Source organism: Abramis brama, assembly GCF_963993115.1.
Source record: "Abramis brama genome assembly, chromosome: 2".
Classification (NCBI taxonomy): Eukaryota; Metazoa; Chordata; class Actinopteri; order Cypriniformes; family Leuciscidae; genus Abramis; species Abramis brama.
The window spans coordinates 15337498-15354209 of NC_139964.1; the positions used below are offsets into that span (position 1 = coordinate 15337498).

Consider the following 16712-nt stretch of genomic DNA (forward strand, 5'->3'; position numbering starts at 1 on the left):
GGAGCAAGGATTTGTGTGTCAATAATTTGGTCTTCGACTGAGCCATAATGAACCAATCGTCGAGATAGTTCAGCACACGCGCACTCCCTGTCCGCCACATGCACTTCATAAATGTACGGGGTGCCAGTGACATACCGAACGGTAGGACAGTGTATTAATAAGCCTGCCCCTCGAAGGCAAAGGCGCGCCATGACTTCGTGAGTTTGTTGTGAACTTCAGGGAAGAAGGGCGCTGGCCTGTGACGGGAGGCCTGCTGGCGCCCCGGCAGAAACCATCCATCCAGTCGGCTCCTGGCAGGCTCCAAAATGGCCGCGGTGAGAATGCACAGCATCTCAGCATCTGAATTAGTCCTGGTAGCAGTAGCACTGGCTGGCACCTGACTGTGAGAGGAGGGCGGATCAACTAAGCCCGACCACTCTTCCTCAGACGCAGCAATGGAGAGGCTGTCGTCGTGCTCTTCGACCGATCCACCGAAGGAGATGAGACCCGCCGCTCGAAGAGAGGGGCCCTGGTCTGCCTGAGTGAACAGGACCGGCGAAGGAGACTGTGATGGGGAAAGCGAGGCACGTGGGGACATGGCCGGCGTGGGCTCGCTTACTTCCATATGTTCAGGCTGCCGTTGGCTGAGGCGCTTCTTCTTCCGAGGCTGAAGTAGTGCGGGAAAAGGAAGAGCAGGAAAGCGGTGTCACCGTCTTTGAATAGAGCTAACCCGCAGCATTGAAATAGGCAGACTCTCGCAATGACAGAAGTTCCTGGCAGAGAGTGCAGCTTCAGCATGGGCGGCTCCCAGGCACGTGGCGCACTCCGTGTGTCCTTCCACCTCGTGCAGAAGGGATCCGCACGAGGTGCATGAAGAGCGAGGCATTTTAAACAACGCTCGCGAATTTGCTCTTTTAGAAAACTGAGTGTCGCAGCGGCGAGCACACAGTTAGCAAATAAAGGATATAGCGTGTTCACCGGATGGCCATAGGATAACGGTGACAGAAGAGAAGTGGCTTCTAGGTGAGTGAAGAAGGTGCTGTCCGCTGTATGCAAGGCTCGTTCTGGCTGTAAAAGGCTTATTTCTACGGCGAAGGCTTCAGAGGAGTTTTAAATATAGGCGTCAATATTTCTCGAGGAAAGGAGTTTCCCCCACTGCATATTAGCTACGCAATATGAAGTGACCGTTCTCGAAAGGGAACACACTTTACATCAGTCCAGCACACAATTACTGTCGTTATCTCACAAAGGGTCAAAGAGAACTAATGAGTCTTAAGGGGGTCGCACACCGGACACACACTTTCTCAATTTATGGCCAGCAATATTGTTATGTTTAAGGACATTATGGAATTAAGATAATGTCTGTACTATGTTATGATTGTACTGTACAATTAAATACAATCGTTGTTAAGTCTGCAGTCTGAACACTTTACCTCAGAGTGTCCGTTAACTGAATGAATTGAGGATATCACCTAAAAATCTGATAACATCAGCAGTTTTCATCCATGCAGCTGATTTCTGTAAATTAATGTAAAACTAAATCTATATTGTAGCTAGCACAGGGTGAAGTCAGTATATACATTAACGACGATTTAAGACAAATAAATGTACATTTAATATAAAACTATGTAAATGGTGCTCTGTGGCGCGGCAGGATTGTGAACCAGGTCCTGAGCCGTAACTGAGCGCCGCGGACAGATGCCGAATGGTGCCGTTGGTGTGTGTACACTCACAGAGAATAATGTGTTCGAATTTTAAAGACGTGGCGCTGTGCTTCTCGTCTAGTGTGCGACCCCCTTTAATGTGGGTGATGAACATGTTTATATTGGTTGTGATCTGAACAGATAGGTAACTTATTCCACAACTAAACAATCATCTAACAATCGTTCATTAAATGATTAAACAAAGGCTGTGTGTTTGCTGGCCTCTATCACTCATTTGACGCTGCTCTAGATCACTGATGCATCTTCCACAATCTGAACAGTTGATCGCCTAAAAAATCTAAACAAACAGGAGCACAACAATATTATAGCCCAGATTATATGATCTGTGGTTGTTAAGATAGATGCTTAAATTGGTGCTAGTTAAGCTGGTACTGGTTAAGTTGGTCCAACATTCCAACAATCGTTCATTAAATGATTGAACACAGGCTTTGTGTTCGCTGGTCTCTATCACTCATTTGACGCTGCTGTAGATCACTGATGCATCTTCCACAATCTGAACAGTTGATTGCCTAAAAAATCAAAACAAACAGGAGCACAACAATATTATAGCCCATTAAATGATTATAGTCATATTATATCATATTAAATGATCTGTGGTTATTTAGATGGTGCTGGTTAAGCTGGTACTGGTTAAGTTGGTGCTGGTTAAGATGGTGCTGGTTAAGTTGGAACTGGTTTAAGCTGGTACTGGTTAAGTTGGTACTGGTTAAATTAGTGCTGGTTAAACTGGTTAAGTTGGTACTGGTCAGGTTGGCACTGGTTATGTTGGTACTGGTTAAGCTGGTACTGGTTAAATTGGTGCTGGTTAAGTTGGTACTGGTTAAGCTGGTACTGGTTAAGTTGGTGGTGGTTAAGCTGGTACTGGTTAAATTGGTGCTGGTTAAGTTGGTACTGGTTAAGCTGGTACTGGTTAAGTTGGTGGTGGTAAAGCTGGTACTGGTTATGTTGATGCTGGTTAAGCTGGTTAGGTTGGTGCTGGTTAAGTTGGTTAAGTTGGTGCTGTTAAGTTGGTAATGGTTAAGCTGGTTAAGTTGGTACAGGTTAATATGGTGCTGGATAAGCTGGTACTGGTTATGTTGATACTGGTTAAGTTGGTGCTGGTTAAGCTGGTTTGGTTTGTGCTGGTTAAGTTGGTACTGGTTAAGTTGCACTGGTTAAGTCAGTACAGGTTACGTTGGTGCTGGTTAAGTTAGTACTGGTTAAGTTGGTTCTGGTTAAGTTGCAATGGTTAAATTAGTACTGGTTAAGTTGTTGCTGGCTAAGTTGGTACTGGTTAAGTTGGTACTGGTTAAGTTGGTAAAGGTTAAGTTGGTGCTGGTTAAGTTGGTTCTGGTTAAGTTGGTACTGGTTAGTTGCACTGGTTAAGTTAGTACTGATTAAATTGGTACTGTTTAAGTTGCACTGGTTAAATTAGTACTGGTTAAGTTGGCACTGGTTAAGTTGGTTCTGGTTAAGTTGGTACTGGTTAAGTTGGTAAAGGATAAGTTGGTGCTGGTTAAGTTGGTTCTGGTTAAGTTGGTACTGGTTAAGTTGGTAAAGGTTAAGTCAGTACTGGTTAGGTTGGTGCTGGTTAAGTTGCACTGGTTAAGTTGCACTGGTTAAACTGCACTGGTTAAGTTAGTACTGATTAAATTGGTACTGGTTAAGTTGCACTGGTTAAATTAGTACTGGTTAAGTTGGTGCTGGTTAAGTTGGCACTGGTTAAGTTGGCACTGGTTAAGTTGGTACTGGTTAAGTTGGTACTGGTTAAGTTAGTACTGGTTAAGTTGGTTCTGGTTAAGTTGGTACTGGTTAAGATGCACTGGTTAAATTAGTACTGGTTAAGTTGGCACTGGTTAAGTTGGTACTGGTTAAGTTGCACTGGTTAAGTTAGTGCTGGTTAAGTTGGTGCTGGTTAAGTTAGTACTGGTTAGGTTGGTGCTGGTTAAGTTGGTACTGGTTCAGTTGGTGCTGGTTCAGTTGGTACTAGTTAAGTTAGTACTGGTTAAATTGGTATTGGTTAAGCTGGTTAAGTTGTTTTTTTCTCACCTCACTGCAGCATCAGGCTGATGAACTCTTATATCATCATATTGACATTCATTCTCCTCTGCTCTCTTCGTCTCTGGTTTTCTGTGATGTCGGACAGTTGTGTACAGAATATCCTCAGTATCTCTGGATTCAGGAGTTTTTCCTCTGATCCTTTTGGGTTTCACACTGGCATACAGAGAATCATTGGCTGAATTTTGTTCAGAAAGAGGCTTATCATGGACTGAAACACTCTGTGAGGCATCAGAATTGAGATCATTCTGAAATGCAAGAAAATTTGTAATTATTATTAAGACATGTAAATCAGTTTGATCTGAAGATTCTCAGTCTAAAGGAGTTTTCCTCAGACTTTTCAGATCAAGTATCAGGTTAGATCAAATCAATGTAGTGATGTAAAATACATGTATATTTCATTGATTCACACACGGAGTGGGAAAGAGTAGGGCAGAATGAGTAAATGAAGTGACATGTTCATTCATCACAGTATATGTAAATGATTATGCAATTAGACCAACCTATATTGAAACACTAAATTTAAAAGTATTCCATTAAACCATGGAAAAATTAGTTAAATGTTTTCTTCAGTTTTATTTAATGATTTTTTTTTCTTTTCTGGATTGTGTTGATAAAGTCTTTGATAATGTTAGTTTCCTATCAGTTCGTACAGTCACAGTCTGAGACACAGATAACGGCTGATCAACTGATTTTCTGCTTCTGTAAAGTCGTCTTGTGTTTGGATGATTTACCTCTTTCACTGTTTGATCTTCAGCTTTAACACTCCTTTGTTTCTTCCTGTTATAATCACAGACATTAACAGCATATGGACGGAATGTATTAAATTAAGAGAAAATATGTAAATAAAACATTGTTTTTAATGATTACTAATAATCAAACAAATTAGCCATTTTCTTTTACATTAGAACAAAAGTGAACTTATACAATCACTGCCGTTTTTTATTGAGCTCACATTATAAACAGTATGAAGATGATGATGAAGATGATGATGATGAATAATCCTCCAGATGCCGCTGTGATCATAATCACATTCCCACCAGCAACATGATGAACTGAAAGAGGAAGATCATCATAATTAACTTTCCAAACTGATGAATGATGTGAAGATACAGGAGTGTGTTAATAAAAGCTTCACCTGTGACAGTTACAGTTAGTCTGATCTCTGAGACTCACTATAAATATTAGAAAATTATGAATTTGAAGTTTTTGAACAATGTGTAAACGATCATTTACTCACACATGATGTTTAAAGTCACAGTATCAGAGTATTTCTCTCCATATTCATTGAAGGACTTGCACTTGTATTCTCCACTGTCATCAGAGCTGATATTTGCGATGTTGTAGATTCTTCCAGATCCTACAATCGTTCCTCCTTTAATCCAGCTGAAGTTCAGAGCAGGAGGGTTTGAGTCACTGATGCAGTTCAGAGTCACTGAATCTCCCTCCACTATTACACCAGATGGACTGATGGACACTGAGACGCTCCTGGGAGGATCTAATACAGAAAAAAAACAAAAACATTAACAATCAAATTAAATTTGACATCAGACTTATGAATTACCCTCCATTATTTCCCCAGATGGACTGATGCAATCACAGGATTTATTGGAGGATCTGTGTCAAGTAGAAGGTATGAAAAATGAAAATTTGATTCATAAAACTCACACATGATGTTTAAAGTCACAGCATCAGAGTATTTCTCTCCATGTTCATTGATGGACTTGCACTTGTATTCTCCACTGTCATCAGAGCTGATCTTTGAGATGCTGTAGATTCTTCCAGATCTTACAATCGTTCCTCCTTTAAACCAGCTGATTTCTGCAGGAGGGTTTGAGTCACTGATGCAGTTCAGAGTCACTGAATCTCCCTCCATTATTACACCAGATGGACTGATGGACACTGAGACGTTCCTGGGAGGATCTAACACAGATAAATATTGATATCATTAACAATCATTTTAAACTTAACATCACAGATGTTTCGAGGATTTAATGTCATAGTTACTGAACCATCATTAACTCACACATGATGTTTAAAGTCACAGCATCAGAGTATTTCTCTCCATGTTCATTGATGGACTTGCACTTGTATTCTCCACTGTCATTAGAGCTGATCTTTGAGATGCTGTAGATTCTTCCAGATCCTACAATCGTTCCTCCTTTAATCCAGCTGATTTCTGCAGGAGGGTTTGAGTCACTGATGCAGTTCAGAGTCACTGAATCTCCCTCCACTATTACACCAGATGGACTGATGGAGATCACAGGTTTCACTGGAGGATATACAGATGTCAGGTAAAAGTATTTATCAGAGACGGCTGGTGGAAAATGTTCTAAGAAAGGCTGCAGTTGGTTATTATTGGACAATTTCAGCAAACATCCCAGTTTAATTTTTCACTGTTTAAGGCTAAAACACATCCCCCTGTAGGATGTGAGGGAAGGTTGCAAGGAAAGAAAATGAAGACGTTGGAATCGCGGGAAAGTTTATGGGTGCTTCTCAATATTCAAATTGATGCTTCCTCATTTCCTCGCTCCTCCGTCCTCCAGCCTGTGACCCAGAAACCGATCAAACTCAGCATCTCAATTCTCTCAATTCCCTTCACATGCACAATCATTTTTATTTATGCTTTACCTTTGCAGTTTATATAAATTATATATCAAACGTATATCAACAGGACATCTTGCTTTATCTTTATTATGTATGAATTTCTTAAATAACCAAACTTTAACAACTTGATCGCAGCTGTTGACGGTTTGAAGTGACGCTCCAGTGATCAAGAATATTCCAATATACAAATATAGCGCTTCTCATTTCTTATTTGTGTATCCTCGTTTCCTTTCCTCGTGTCTCAGTTCCACCCCCTGTAGTGGTGCTCGATTACTCAACGGTGAACACAGGCATTGTGGCAAAGGGACGTAACTTCTCCCTTCCCTCCTTCAGGGAACAGGAGTTACATTAGTAACCTAGACGTTCCCATTCAGTCGTCACTATGAGTTACGTCAGTGACTGATGAATTGGGATCCCTAAGAAAAACGCCACAAACACTGTCTTCCAGCTTTCTCTGGATGGGTTACTACAGAGGTTTTTGTCATAATTTTGCAAATGTAGTTGCCCCTCTGACTGATTTATTAAGCCCTAAGAGACCCTTTCAATGGTCAGAGCTAGAGATGTTCCGATACCCTTTTTTCCTTCCCGATACCGATTCCAATACCTGGACTCAGGGTATCGGCCGATACCGAGTACTAATCCGATACCTGGGTGTGTATCTATACAGCTGCAATTCATACTAGCCCTGTATGAATTGATAGAATTATTTTATAAAAGGTATTTTAGTTTTACAATATAACTGTATAAAAAAAGTGCAACAAATAAATCTAGGAATCTAAAAAATTATATATGAATAATAGGGGTGTAACAGTCCACAAAATTCACGGTTCGGTTCGATACTATACACTGGTGGTACGGTTCGGTACGTTTTCAATACAGCAAAAAGAAAGAAATGCCAGAGAAATTTCCTTGATTTACATTTTTTATTTTTTTTATTAAAACTAACATCATAAAGTATGATCATTTTTTACTTTGAGCAATGATGGAGCTATAATTGACATATAAAACAAAACAGCTCCTTATAAAAAAAATGAAATGTAATATTGTAGTAGGCTAGTTATAAACAAAGGTTTATTTTATTTCAGATTAACATTTGAGGGCAGCAATTTTATTCATAATGTCAAAATAAAACCAATGTCAAAATAAAACCAACGTAACGTTACTTGAAAGCACAATGTTCCTGGTTTCCACGTCAGCGCTGTTTGATCCGTTAATAGCGGAGAAATGTGAATGTTTCTCACTAGATCTCACAGCGATGTTATTAAGTTACTTCAGTGGCGAATTCAAATGCTTTCTTTACTGGATCTCTTAGCGCTGTGTAGCAACAGTGTAGCTTGATCAAGATCGGCTCACGCTGCATTGTTCCAAACTGTTTAATGGTCCGTGAAGCACAAAATAACGAGTAGCGCAGTTTTGTTCCGTTTTCATTACGTTTGCCATTTGATGTTGGGCGCCAGCGTCTCTTACATTATTATGCGCTTGCCGCGCGCCTGCATTTGATAATTTGTGTTTTCATTTCTTCTTCGCTGCTCTAAACAGTGGTTGCTTGTGCCAACAGCACAACTTCCTGTGTTGCCACAAGCAACCACTGTTTAGAGCAGTGAAGAAGAATTGGTCTCTGATTTGCAGCGTAAAGCAAAGCTAGCGTGCATAACTAGGTATTGTTTAAAGGGATACTTCACTTTAAAATGAAAATTCTGTCATCATTTACTCACCCTCAAATTGTTTCAAACCTGTATGAATTTCTTTCTTCTGCTGAACACAAAAGATGATATTTTGAAGATTGTCAGTAACCAAACAGTTAACTGGAACCATTGACTAGTACTTTTTTTTCCTACTATGGAAGTCAATGGTTCCAGTTAACTGTTTGGTTACTGACATTCTTCAAAATATCTATCTTTCTGTGCAGCAGAAGAAAGAAATTCATACAGGTTTGAAACAACTTGAGGGTGAGTAAATGATGACAGAATTTTCATTTTAAAGTGAAGTATCCCTAATAAAATGGTATCAGATCGGTACATGGGTAGATGTACTCGCCGATACCGATGCTAGAATTTTTATTGGTATCGGCGGCATTTCCGATACTAGTATCGGAATCGGAACAACCCTAATCAGAGCAATGTCAGTGTTACTTTGAGAATGCCAAATCTTTATTGGCCAATGCTCCTATGTTGGCTACTCCTAATTTTGAGAAGCATTTTCTACTTGCAGTTGATGCTAGCGCTTATGGTGCTGGCGCTGTTCTTTTACAAGAGGATTCTAATGGAATTGAACATCCAGTCGGTTATTTTTCCAAAAAATTAAATCGTCACCATCAAGTGTATTCTACGGTGGAAAAAGAGGCATTAGCCCTTATTTTAGCCGTTCGAAATTTCGAGGTCTATCTGAGCTCAGTCTCAGAGCCGGACAGTAACTGAGTACATTTACTTGAGTACAGTACTTAAGTACAATTTTGAGGGATCTGTACTTTACTCGAGTATGATTTTTGGGGAGTACTCATGACTTTACTCAAGTACATTTGAGAGGCAAATATTGTACTCTTTACTCCACTACATTTCTATCCATAACTGTGAGTACCCGTTACTTCTTCTAAAAAAAAAAAAATAAATAAAGGAAAAAATAAACATCTCGGAAACCCTCTCAAATGTGATTGGATTGTGCAGGCGCCACTGATTGGGACAGCCTATCAGCAATCCGCTTTCCGCCAAAGTCAACTCCATGGTCATATTTAGATAAGAGACGAAACCATGGACGAAACAATGGATGGAGACGCAGCAGGTCCATCCCGGGAGCAATATTTTTTTTCCCAGGATGGTAGGGGAAGACTCATGAATATCCATTAGGGAAGTCACCCCTGATTGGTCTTAACCCAAGTGACGGGTAGGTTTAGGGGTGGGGTTAGGGGTAGGTCATCAGACCAATCAGGGATGACTTCCCTAATGAATATTCATGAGTCTTCCCCTACCATCCTGGGGAAAAAAAGATCGCATCCCGGGAATGTGCCAAACCGTGCCCCCACCTCGCCAGACTATTTCAATTTTCTGAACAAGTTAATGATAGTTTTCGCTTCAAGTGTTTGCTGTGTTTACCAATGTAAGCACTGTGGCAGTAGTAATGCAATATTTAGAAAATGTACTCTTGTACTCTTGATACTCAAGTACTTTTAAAAACAAGTACTTTAGTACTTTTACTTAAGTAGACATCTGACTGTAGTACTTTTACTTGTACTTGAGTAAAATTTAGCAAGGGGTATCTGTACTTTTACTCAAGTAATGTAGCTGTGTACTCTGTCCGCCTCTGCTCGGTCTATCTGAGCTCGGTCTGTGGTCCTATTACGGTATACACTGACCATAATCTGTTGACTTTCTTAGATCGAATGCGCGGTAAGAATCAGAGAATTATGAGATGGAGCCTTATTCTACAACCTTTCCACTTACAGATTAAAACACATACGTGGCAAGGATAACATAATTGCTGATGCTCTCTCAAGGATGTAAGCTGTCCCAGTAGTGTCTGGTATCTTTTCTTCTCTCTCTCTCTTCTTTCTCCTTTTTCTCTCTCTGATGTCCTAGGGCCCAGGATTCCGGGAGCGAAATGGAGCGGGATTTATGGAGATGAGTATTAAAGTTATTGTACAGTCACATTTAAATGGTTGTTTTGCATTTGTACCATTTTTTTTCTCTCTCTCTTTTGTCTTTTTTTTTTTTTTTGAGAACCTCTTTTTGAGTGGGAGGTGTGACAACCCTGAGTCTCCTGATTCTATTGGTGCAGGTCGTGGGAGTTCCTGATTGGCTTTCCTCATGCTAATTGCTAATTAGTTCGAGTATATAAGAGTGTTGTGCCTTATTTAGGGCAGGCACTCTGTAGGGAAGCTCTCCTCATGAGTGACTCTTTCTTATGTTTTCTTACACATGTAGCCTCAAGATTTTGTCATAGTTGTTTGTCATTTCTTTGTTTTCCCTTATCCCTAGACTTCTGTTTATTATTATTATTACTTTTCGTTTCTGCTTGATCCCTCTTTTGTGTTTTGGCTTGAAACGAGCTGATCGTAACAGTTACGTCAGTGATTGATGAATTGGGATCCCTAAGAAAAACGCCACAAACACTGTCTTCCAGCGCCTCGTGTAAACCGCCTGATCCCCCCCACCCTTGGAGAAGGAGAGGGCTTTACACAGAGAAGTCAATCACTGCTGTTCCTACTTGTTCCCACATAGTGAGGAAGGATATTGGATAACACTGGGAAAGTGTGCCTACTCGTTGTTGTGCGTTCAAGTCATCTCGTAAAGATTGTATTTTCGTATCCCGAACGATTGGAAAGCTCGGGATTTTCTTTAAGGCCCGATCTTTGCAAGTTCATATCACAATAATAGTGACCAAAATTATCGTGATTATCAATATTATCACGGTTTTGTTAAAACGAGATGAAAGTGTTCAAAAATAACTGATGCTCACACTGAAAACATTTCAACAAGTTTTATATTTGAAAAACAAACTTTTCCACTAGATGAATCCACACTCCTCTGGTGACCATATAAGGACTCGATTTCCATATATGGATTGAGTGATCTTGTTTGGGAAGTAATGTTAATATTTGATTTGAATTCAATCTCTAAAACATATAAAAAGATACATAAAGAATGAGAGCATGTGTTATAATTCGACACTACATCTTTTGAAAATCAGTCGCCAAATATGAAAACTACAGTCTGAACACTTTCAAATGCTATATAGTTTGTCAAGATTACTTCAGTTAGACTAAGATATTATTGTTATAAATGTATAATGGCAAGTGTCCCACGGGTGTTGGGGAGGGGCAGTCTTAGTGGTTAAAAACTTTTTTATAAACCATAAATGCAGATATTTAGTCTTTGTAATGTGTGAAAAGTATTGATATTAAAAGTTCATTATTTGTAGGCTACCTGATTTTTTTATTTTTTATTTTTTTTTCATAGTGTGATTTTTGGGGAATTTACAATTACGGTCAGTTTGACCTGGACCAGAAATCTAAAGTGCATGAGGGTTAAAGAGAGAAAGTCAATCTGTACTCACACATGACATTGAGCTGAACCTCAGGAGAGATGTGAGTGTGTCCGACTACAGCACAGCTATATCTGCCTGAATCCTCTCTTCTGACTGACTGCAGCAGGAGTTCATTGTTTCTGTCTCTTCTCTCAGTTAATGGCTGTGAGTTTCTGGACCAGATGAATGTTGCTCTGTCAGTCAGAGCGCAGCTGCTTTTACATCTCAGAGTGACTGAATCTCCCTCTGTCACTCTCTCAGGAGACTCCACCTGAAGATCTGAACACAACACACACATTATATCTAGTGCTGCTGTCATACACTGATTATTATTCAACATAATGCACAGAAGAAGAGATGAACCTCATCAAAGTCACCTGTGACAGTAAGAGTCACTCCAGGATCACCAGTCCATTTGTCTATATCAGTGATGAATCTGAAACAGTACATGTGTGAATCCTTCAGTGTCACATGACTCAGTCTGACGGTGCAGTTCTGCTGTTTATCTCCCAGATACTGAAGCCTCTGACTGTATTCAGGGTCCTCAGACAGATCTGGAGGCACAGGGTTTTTGGTCCAGAACACTTTCATGACCTGATGTCCAGTAGGGTATGTATAAGTGCATCTCATTATCACTGTTGAGTCCTTTAGTGCACAGATGTGTGAAGGACTGTAACTCACACCCCAACCTTTATCATCACTAGAAACCCCTGAAACACAGAATTCATCAAACTGTAAATGTTGTTTTATCTGTTATATTGGGCCATGAAAACATGGCAATACTTTATTACTATTTGAAAACAGCGACTCATTACAGGAAATATAAGATAAATGTGAATAAATAATCTCAGTGTGAATTACTTTAAGACAGAGGAGTGAAGAGAGAACCAAGAAATCAGCCAAAAACAACAAGCTGCACAATTACAGTTTTTCTGAATTGCTAAAACACATTTCTTGAAACCATCACTCACTTTCTCAAAACCTTAAACACAAAAGCAAATGTTCAAAACTCATTCAGAGAATCTCTGACTCTTCTGGCAAAATCAAACAATGCTTTCAGATCTTACACACATCAGTCAATATTAGAAACACTACAGATCATTCGTTAGACACTACATGAAGAATGGAGAACACAGAATCCAGAGCAGTTACAGGAGAAATATTTATTTATATATTGTAACAAAGTAAACAAATTTTGCAATTCTGTAATAAAGTAGTACTGACACCTGACAGTGGTGAGTGAATAAATACTGTATGCACTGCAAGTACTGTATAGTATTGTACTGAATATTGTATAGTATGGAATGTCTGTATATTCAGCATTTGCATACTGTGAAATACAGTGACCAACTGCAGAAGCCCAAAAGGTTACAGTAAAACACTGTAAATGAAAAGCATGTTACTGTAAAGTACAGTCAGAAGAGTTGAGCAACTGCAGAATCAAGGTCAGTGAGAGAGATTTATTCTGCTTCAGCTTCACGTCTTCATGTCGGTCCGGCCGGAGAATATCATCTCTGCAGGAGAAGAGAAAAACCCTGAAGCAGATCCAGCCTTGACAACATTCTCCACACCTTCCTCTTCCTCTTCCTCCTCGTTCATCACCTCTTTCACACACTCTTCCTCTTCCTCCTCTTATACTCACACTCTTCCTCCTCTAACTCACACTCTTCCTCTTCCTCCTCTTATACTCACACTATTCCTCCTCTAACTCACACTCATCCTCCTCTTATACTCACACTCTTCCTCTTCTTATACATACACTCTTCCTCCCCTTATACACACACTCTTCCTCCTCTAACTCACACTCTTCCTCCTCTTATACTCACACTCTTCCTCCTCTAACTCACACTCTTCCTCCTCTTATACACATATTCTTCCTCCTCTTACTCACACTCTTCCTCCTCTTATACACACTCTTCCTCCTCTTATACTCACACTCTTCCTCTTCTTATACATACACTCTTCCTCCCCTTATACACACACTCTTCCTCCTCTTACTCACACTCTTCCTCCTCTTATACACATATTCTTCCTCCTCTTACTCACACTCTTCCTCCTCTTATACACACTCTTCCTCCTCTTATACTCATACTCTTCCTCCTCTTATACACACACTCTTCCTCATCTTACACACACTCTTCCTCCTCTTATACTCACACTCTTCCTCCTCTTATACACACACTCTTCCTCCTCTTACTCACACTCTTCCTCCTCTTATACACACTCTTCCTCCTCTTATACTCATACTCTTTCTCCTCTTACTCACACTCTTCCTCCTCTTATACACACTCTTCCTCCTCTTACTCACACTCTTCCTCCTCTTATACACACTCTTCCTCCTCTTATACACATACTCTTCCTCCTCTTACTCACACTCTTCCTCCTCTTATACTCACACTCTTCCTCTTATATACACTCTTCCTCCTCTTATACTCATACTCTTCCTCCTCTTACTCACTCTTCCTCCTCTTATACACACTCTTCCTCCTCTTATACACATACTCTTCCTCCTCTTACACACTCTTCCTCCTCTATACTCATACTCTTCCTCTTATACACACACTCTTCCTCATCTTACACACACTCTTCCTCCTCTTATACTCACATTCTTCCTCCTCTTATACACACACTCTTCCTCCTCTTATACACATACTCTTCCTCCTCTCATCCTCATACTCTTCCTCCTTTTATACTCACACTCTTCCTCCTCTCATCCTCATACTCTTCCTCCTCTTGCACTCACACTCGTCCTTTTATACTCACACTCTTCCTCCTCTTACTCACACTCTTCCTCCTCTTACACACACACACTCTTCCTCCTCTTACTCACACTCTTCCTCCTCTAACTCACTCTTCCTCCTCTAATACACACACTCTTCCTCCTCTAACTCATACTCTTCCTCCTCTATCCAACACTCTTCCTCCTCTTACACACACAGTCTTCCTACTCTTATACACACTCTTCCTCCTCTAACTCATACTCTTCCTCCTCTAACACACACTCTTCCTCCTCTTATATTCACACTCTTCCTCCTCTTACTCACACTCTTCCTCCTCTAACTCATACTCTTCCTCCTCTAACTCACACTCTTCCTCCTCTTACACACACACTCTTCCTCCTCTTATACACACTCTTCCTCCTCTAACACATACTCTTCCTCCTCTATCACACACTCTTCCTCCTCTTACTCACACTCCTCCTCCTCTAACTCACACTCTTCCTCCTCTAATACACACACTCTTCCTCCTCTAACACATACTCTTCCTCCTCTAACTCACACTCTTCCTCCTCTTATACTCACACTCGTCCTCTTATACTCACACTCTTCCTCCTCTTATACTCACAATCTTCCTCTTATACTCACACTCTTCCTCCTCTAATACACACTTTTCCTCCTCTTATACTCATACTCTTCCTCTTATACTCACACTCTTCCTCCTCTAATACACACTTTTCCTCCTCTTATACTCACACTCTTCCTCTTATACTCACACTCTTCCTCTTATACTCACACTCTTCCTCTTATACTCACTCTTCCTCCTCTAATACACACACTCTTCCTCCTCTTGTACTCACACTCTTCCTCCTCTAACACACACTCTTCCTCCTCTTATACTCACACTCTTCCTCTTATACTCACACTCTTCCTCCTCTAATACACACTTTTCCTCCTCTTATACTCATACTCTTCCTCCTCTAACTCACACTCTTCATCCTCTTATATTCACACTCTTCCTCTTATACTCACTCTTCCTCCTCTAATACACACACTCTTCCTCCTCTTGTACTCACACTCTTCCTCCTCTTATACTCATACTCTTCCTCCTCTTATACACACTCTTCCTCCTCTAACTCACACTCTTCCTCCTCTAACTCACACTCTTCCTCCTCTTATACACACACTCTTCCTCTAACTCATACTCTTCCTCCTCTAACACACTCTTCATCCTCTTATACACACACTCTTCCTCCTCTTATACTCACACTCTTCCTCCTCTTATACACACACTCTTCCTCCTCTTATACAGTGAGGAAAATAAGTATTTGAACACCCTGTTATTTTGCAAGTTCTCCCACTTGGAAATCATGGAGGGGTCTGAAATTGTCATCGTAGGTGCATGTCCACTGTGAGAGACATAATCTAAAAAAAAAATCCAGAAATCACAATATATGCTTTTTTTAACTATTTATTTGTATGATACAGCTGCAAATAAGTATTTGAACACCTGTCTATCAGCTAGAATTCTGACCCTCAAAGACCTGTTAGTCTGCCTTTAAAATGTCCACCTCCAATCCATTTATTATCCTAAATTAGATGCACCTGTTTGAGGTCGTTAGCTGCATAAAGACACCTGTCCACCCCATACAATCAGTAAGAATCCAACTACTAACATGGCCAAGACCAAAGAGCTGTCCAAAGACACTAGAGACAAAATTGTACACCTCCACAAGGCTGGAAAGGGCTACGGGGAAATTGCCAAGCAGCTTGGTGAAAAAAGGCCCACTGTTGGAGCAATCATTAGAAAATGGAAGAAGCTAAACATGACTGTCAATCTCCCTCGGACTGGGGCTCCATGCAAGATCTCACCTCGTGGGGTCTCAATGATCCTAAGAAAGGTGAGAAATCAGCCCAGAACTACACGGGAGGAGCTGGTCAATGACCTGAAAAGAGCTGGGACCACCGTTTCCAAGGTTACTGCTGGTAATACACTAAGACGTCATGGTTTGAAATCATGCATGGAACGGAAGGTTCCCCTGCTTAAACCAGCACATGTCAAGGCCCGTCTTAAGTTTGCCAATGACCATTTGGATGATCCAGAGGAGTCATGGGAGAAAGTCATGTGGTCAGATGAGACCAAAATAGAACTTTTTGGTCATAATTCCACTAAACGTGTTTGGAGGAAGAAGAATGATGAGTACCATCCCAAGAACACCATCCCTACTGTGAAGCATGGGGGTGGTAGCATCATGCTTTGGGGGTGTTTTTCTGCACATGGGACAGGGCGACTGCACTGTATTAAGGAGAGGATGACCGGGGCCATGTATTGCGAGATTTTGGGGAACAACCTCCTTCCCTCAGTTAGAGCATTGAAGATGGGTCGAGGCTGGGTCTTCCAACATGACAATGACCCGAAGCACACAGCCAGGATAACCAAGGAGTGGCTCTGTAAGAAGCATATCAAGGTTCTGGCGTGGCCTAGCCAGTCTCCAGACCTAAACCCAATAGAGAATCTTTGGAGGGAGCTCAAACTCCGTGTTTCTCAGCGACAGCCCAGAAACCTGACTGATCTAGAGAAGATCTGTGTGGAGGAGTGGGCCAAAATCCCTCCTGCAGTGTGTGCAAA

At 40.8% G+C, this 16712-nt stretch overlaps 1 protein-coding gene across 1 annotated transcript in view; it reads right to left on the reverse strand.

Annotated features, from left to right (window-relative positions):
- Positions 1-2154: 2154 nt before the first annotated feature.
- Positions 2155-16712, reverse strand: part of LOC311077944 (B-cell receptor CD22-like) — a gene marked incomplete at its 3' end in the record, with an annotated part of 98032 nt that continues 83474 nt past the window's right edge. The window contains exons 3-8 of the mRNA XM_084106589.1: positions 11397-11415; positions 5409-5663; positions 4696-4795; positions 4394-4520; positions 3732-3988; positions 2155-2212 (exon numbers count right to left, since the gene is read on the reverse strand). Of these exons, the coding sequence (XP_083962715.1) occupies positions 2155-2212; positions 3732-3988; positions 4394-4520; positions 4696-4795; positions 5409-5663; positions 11397-11415 (816 nt within the window). The remainder of the gene's footprint in view (positions 2213-3731; positions 3989-4393; positions 4521-4695; positions 4796-5408; positions 5664-11396; positions 11416-16712) is intronic.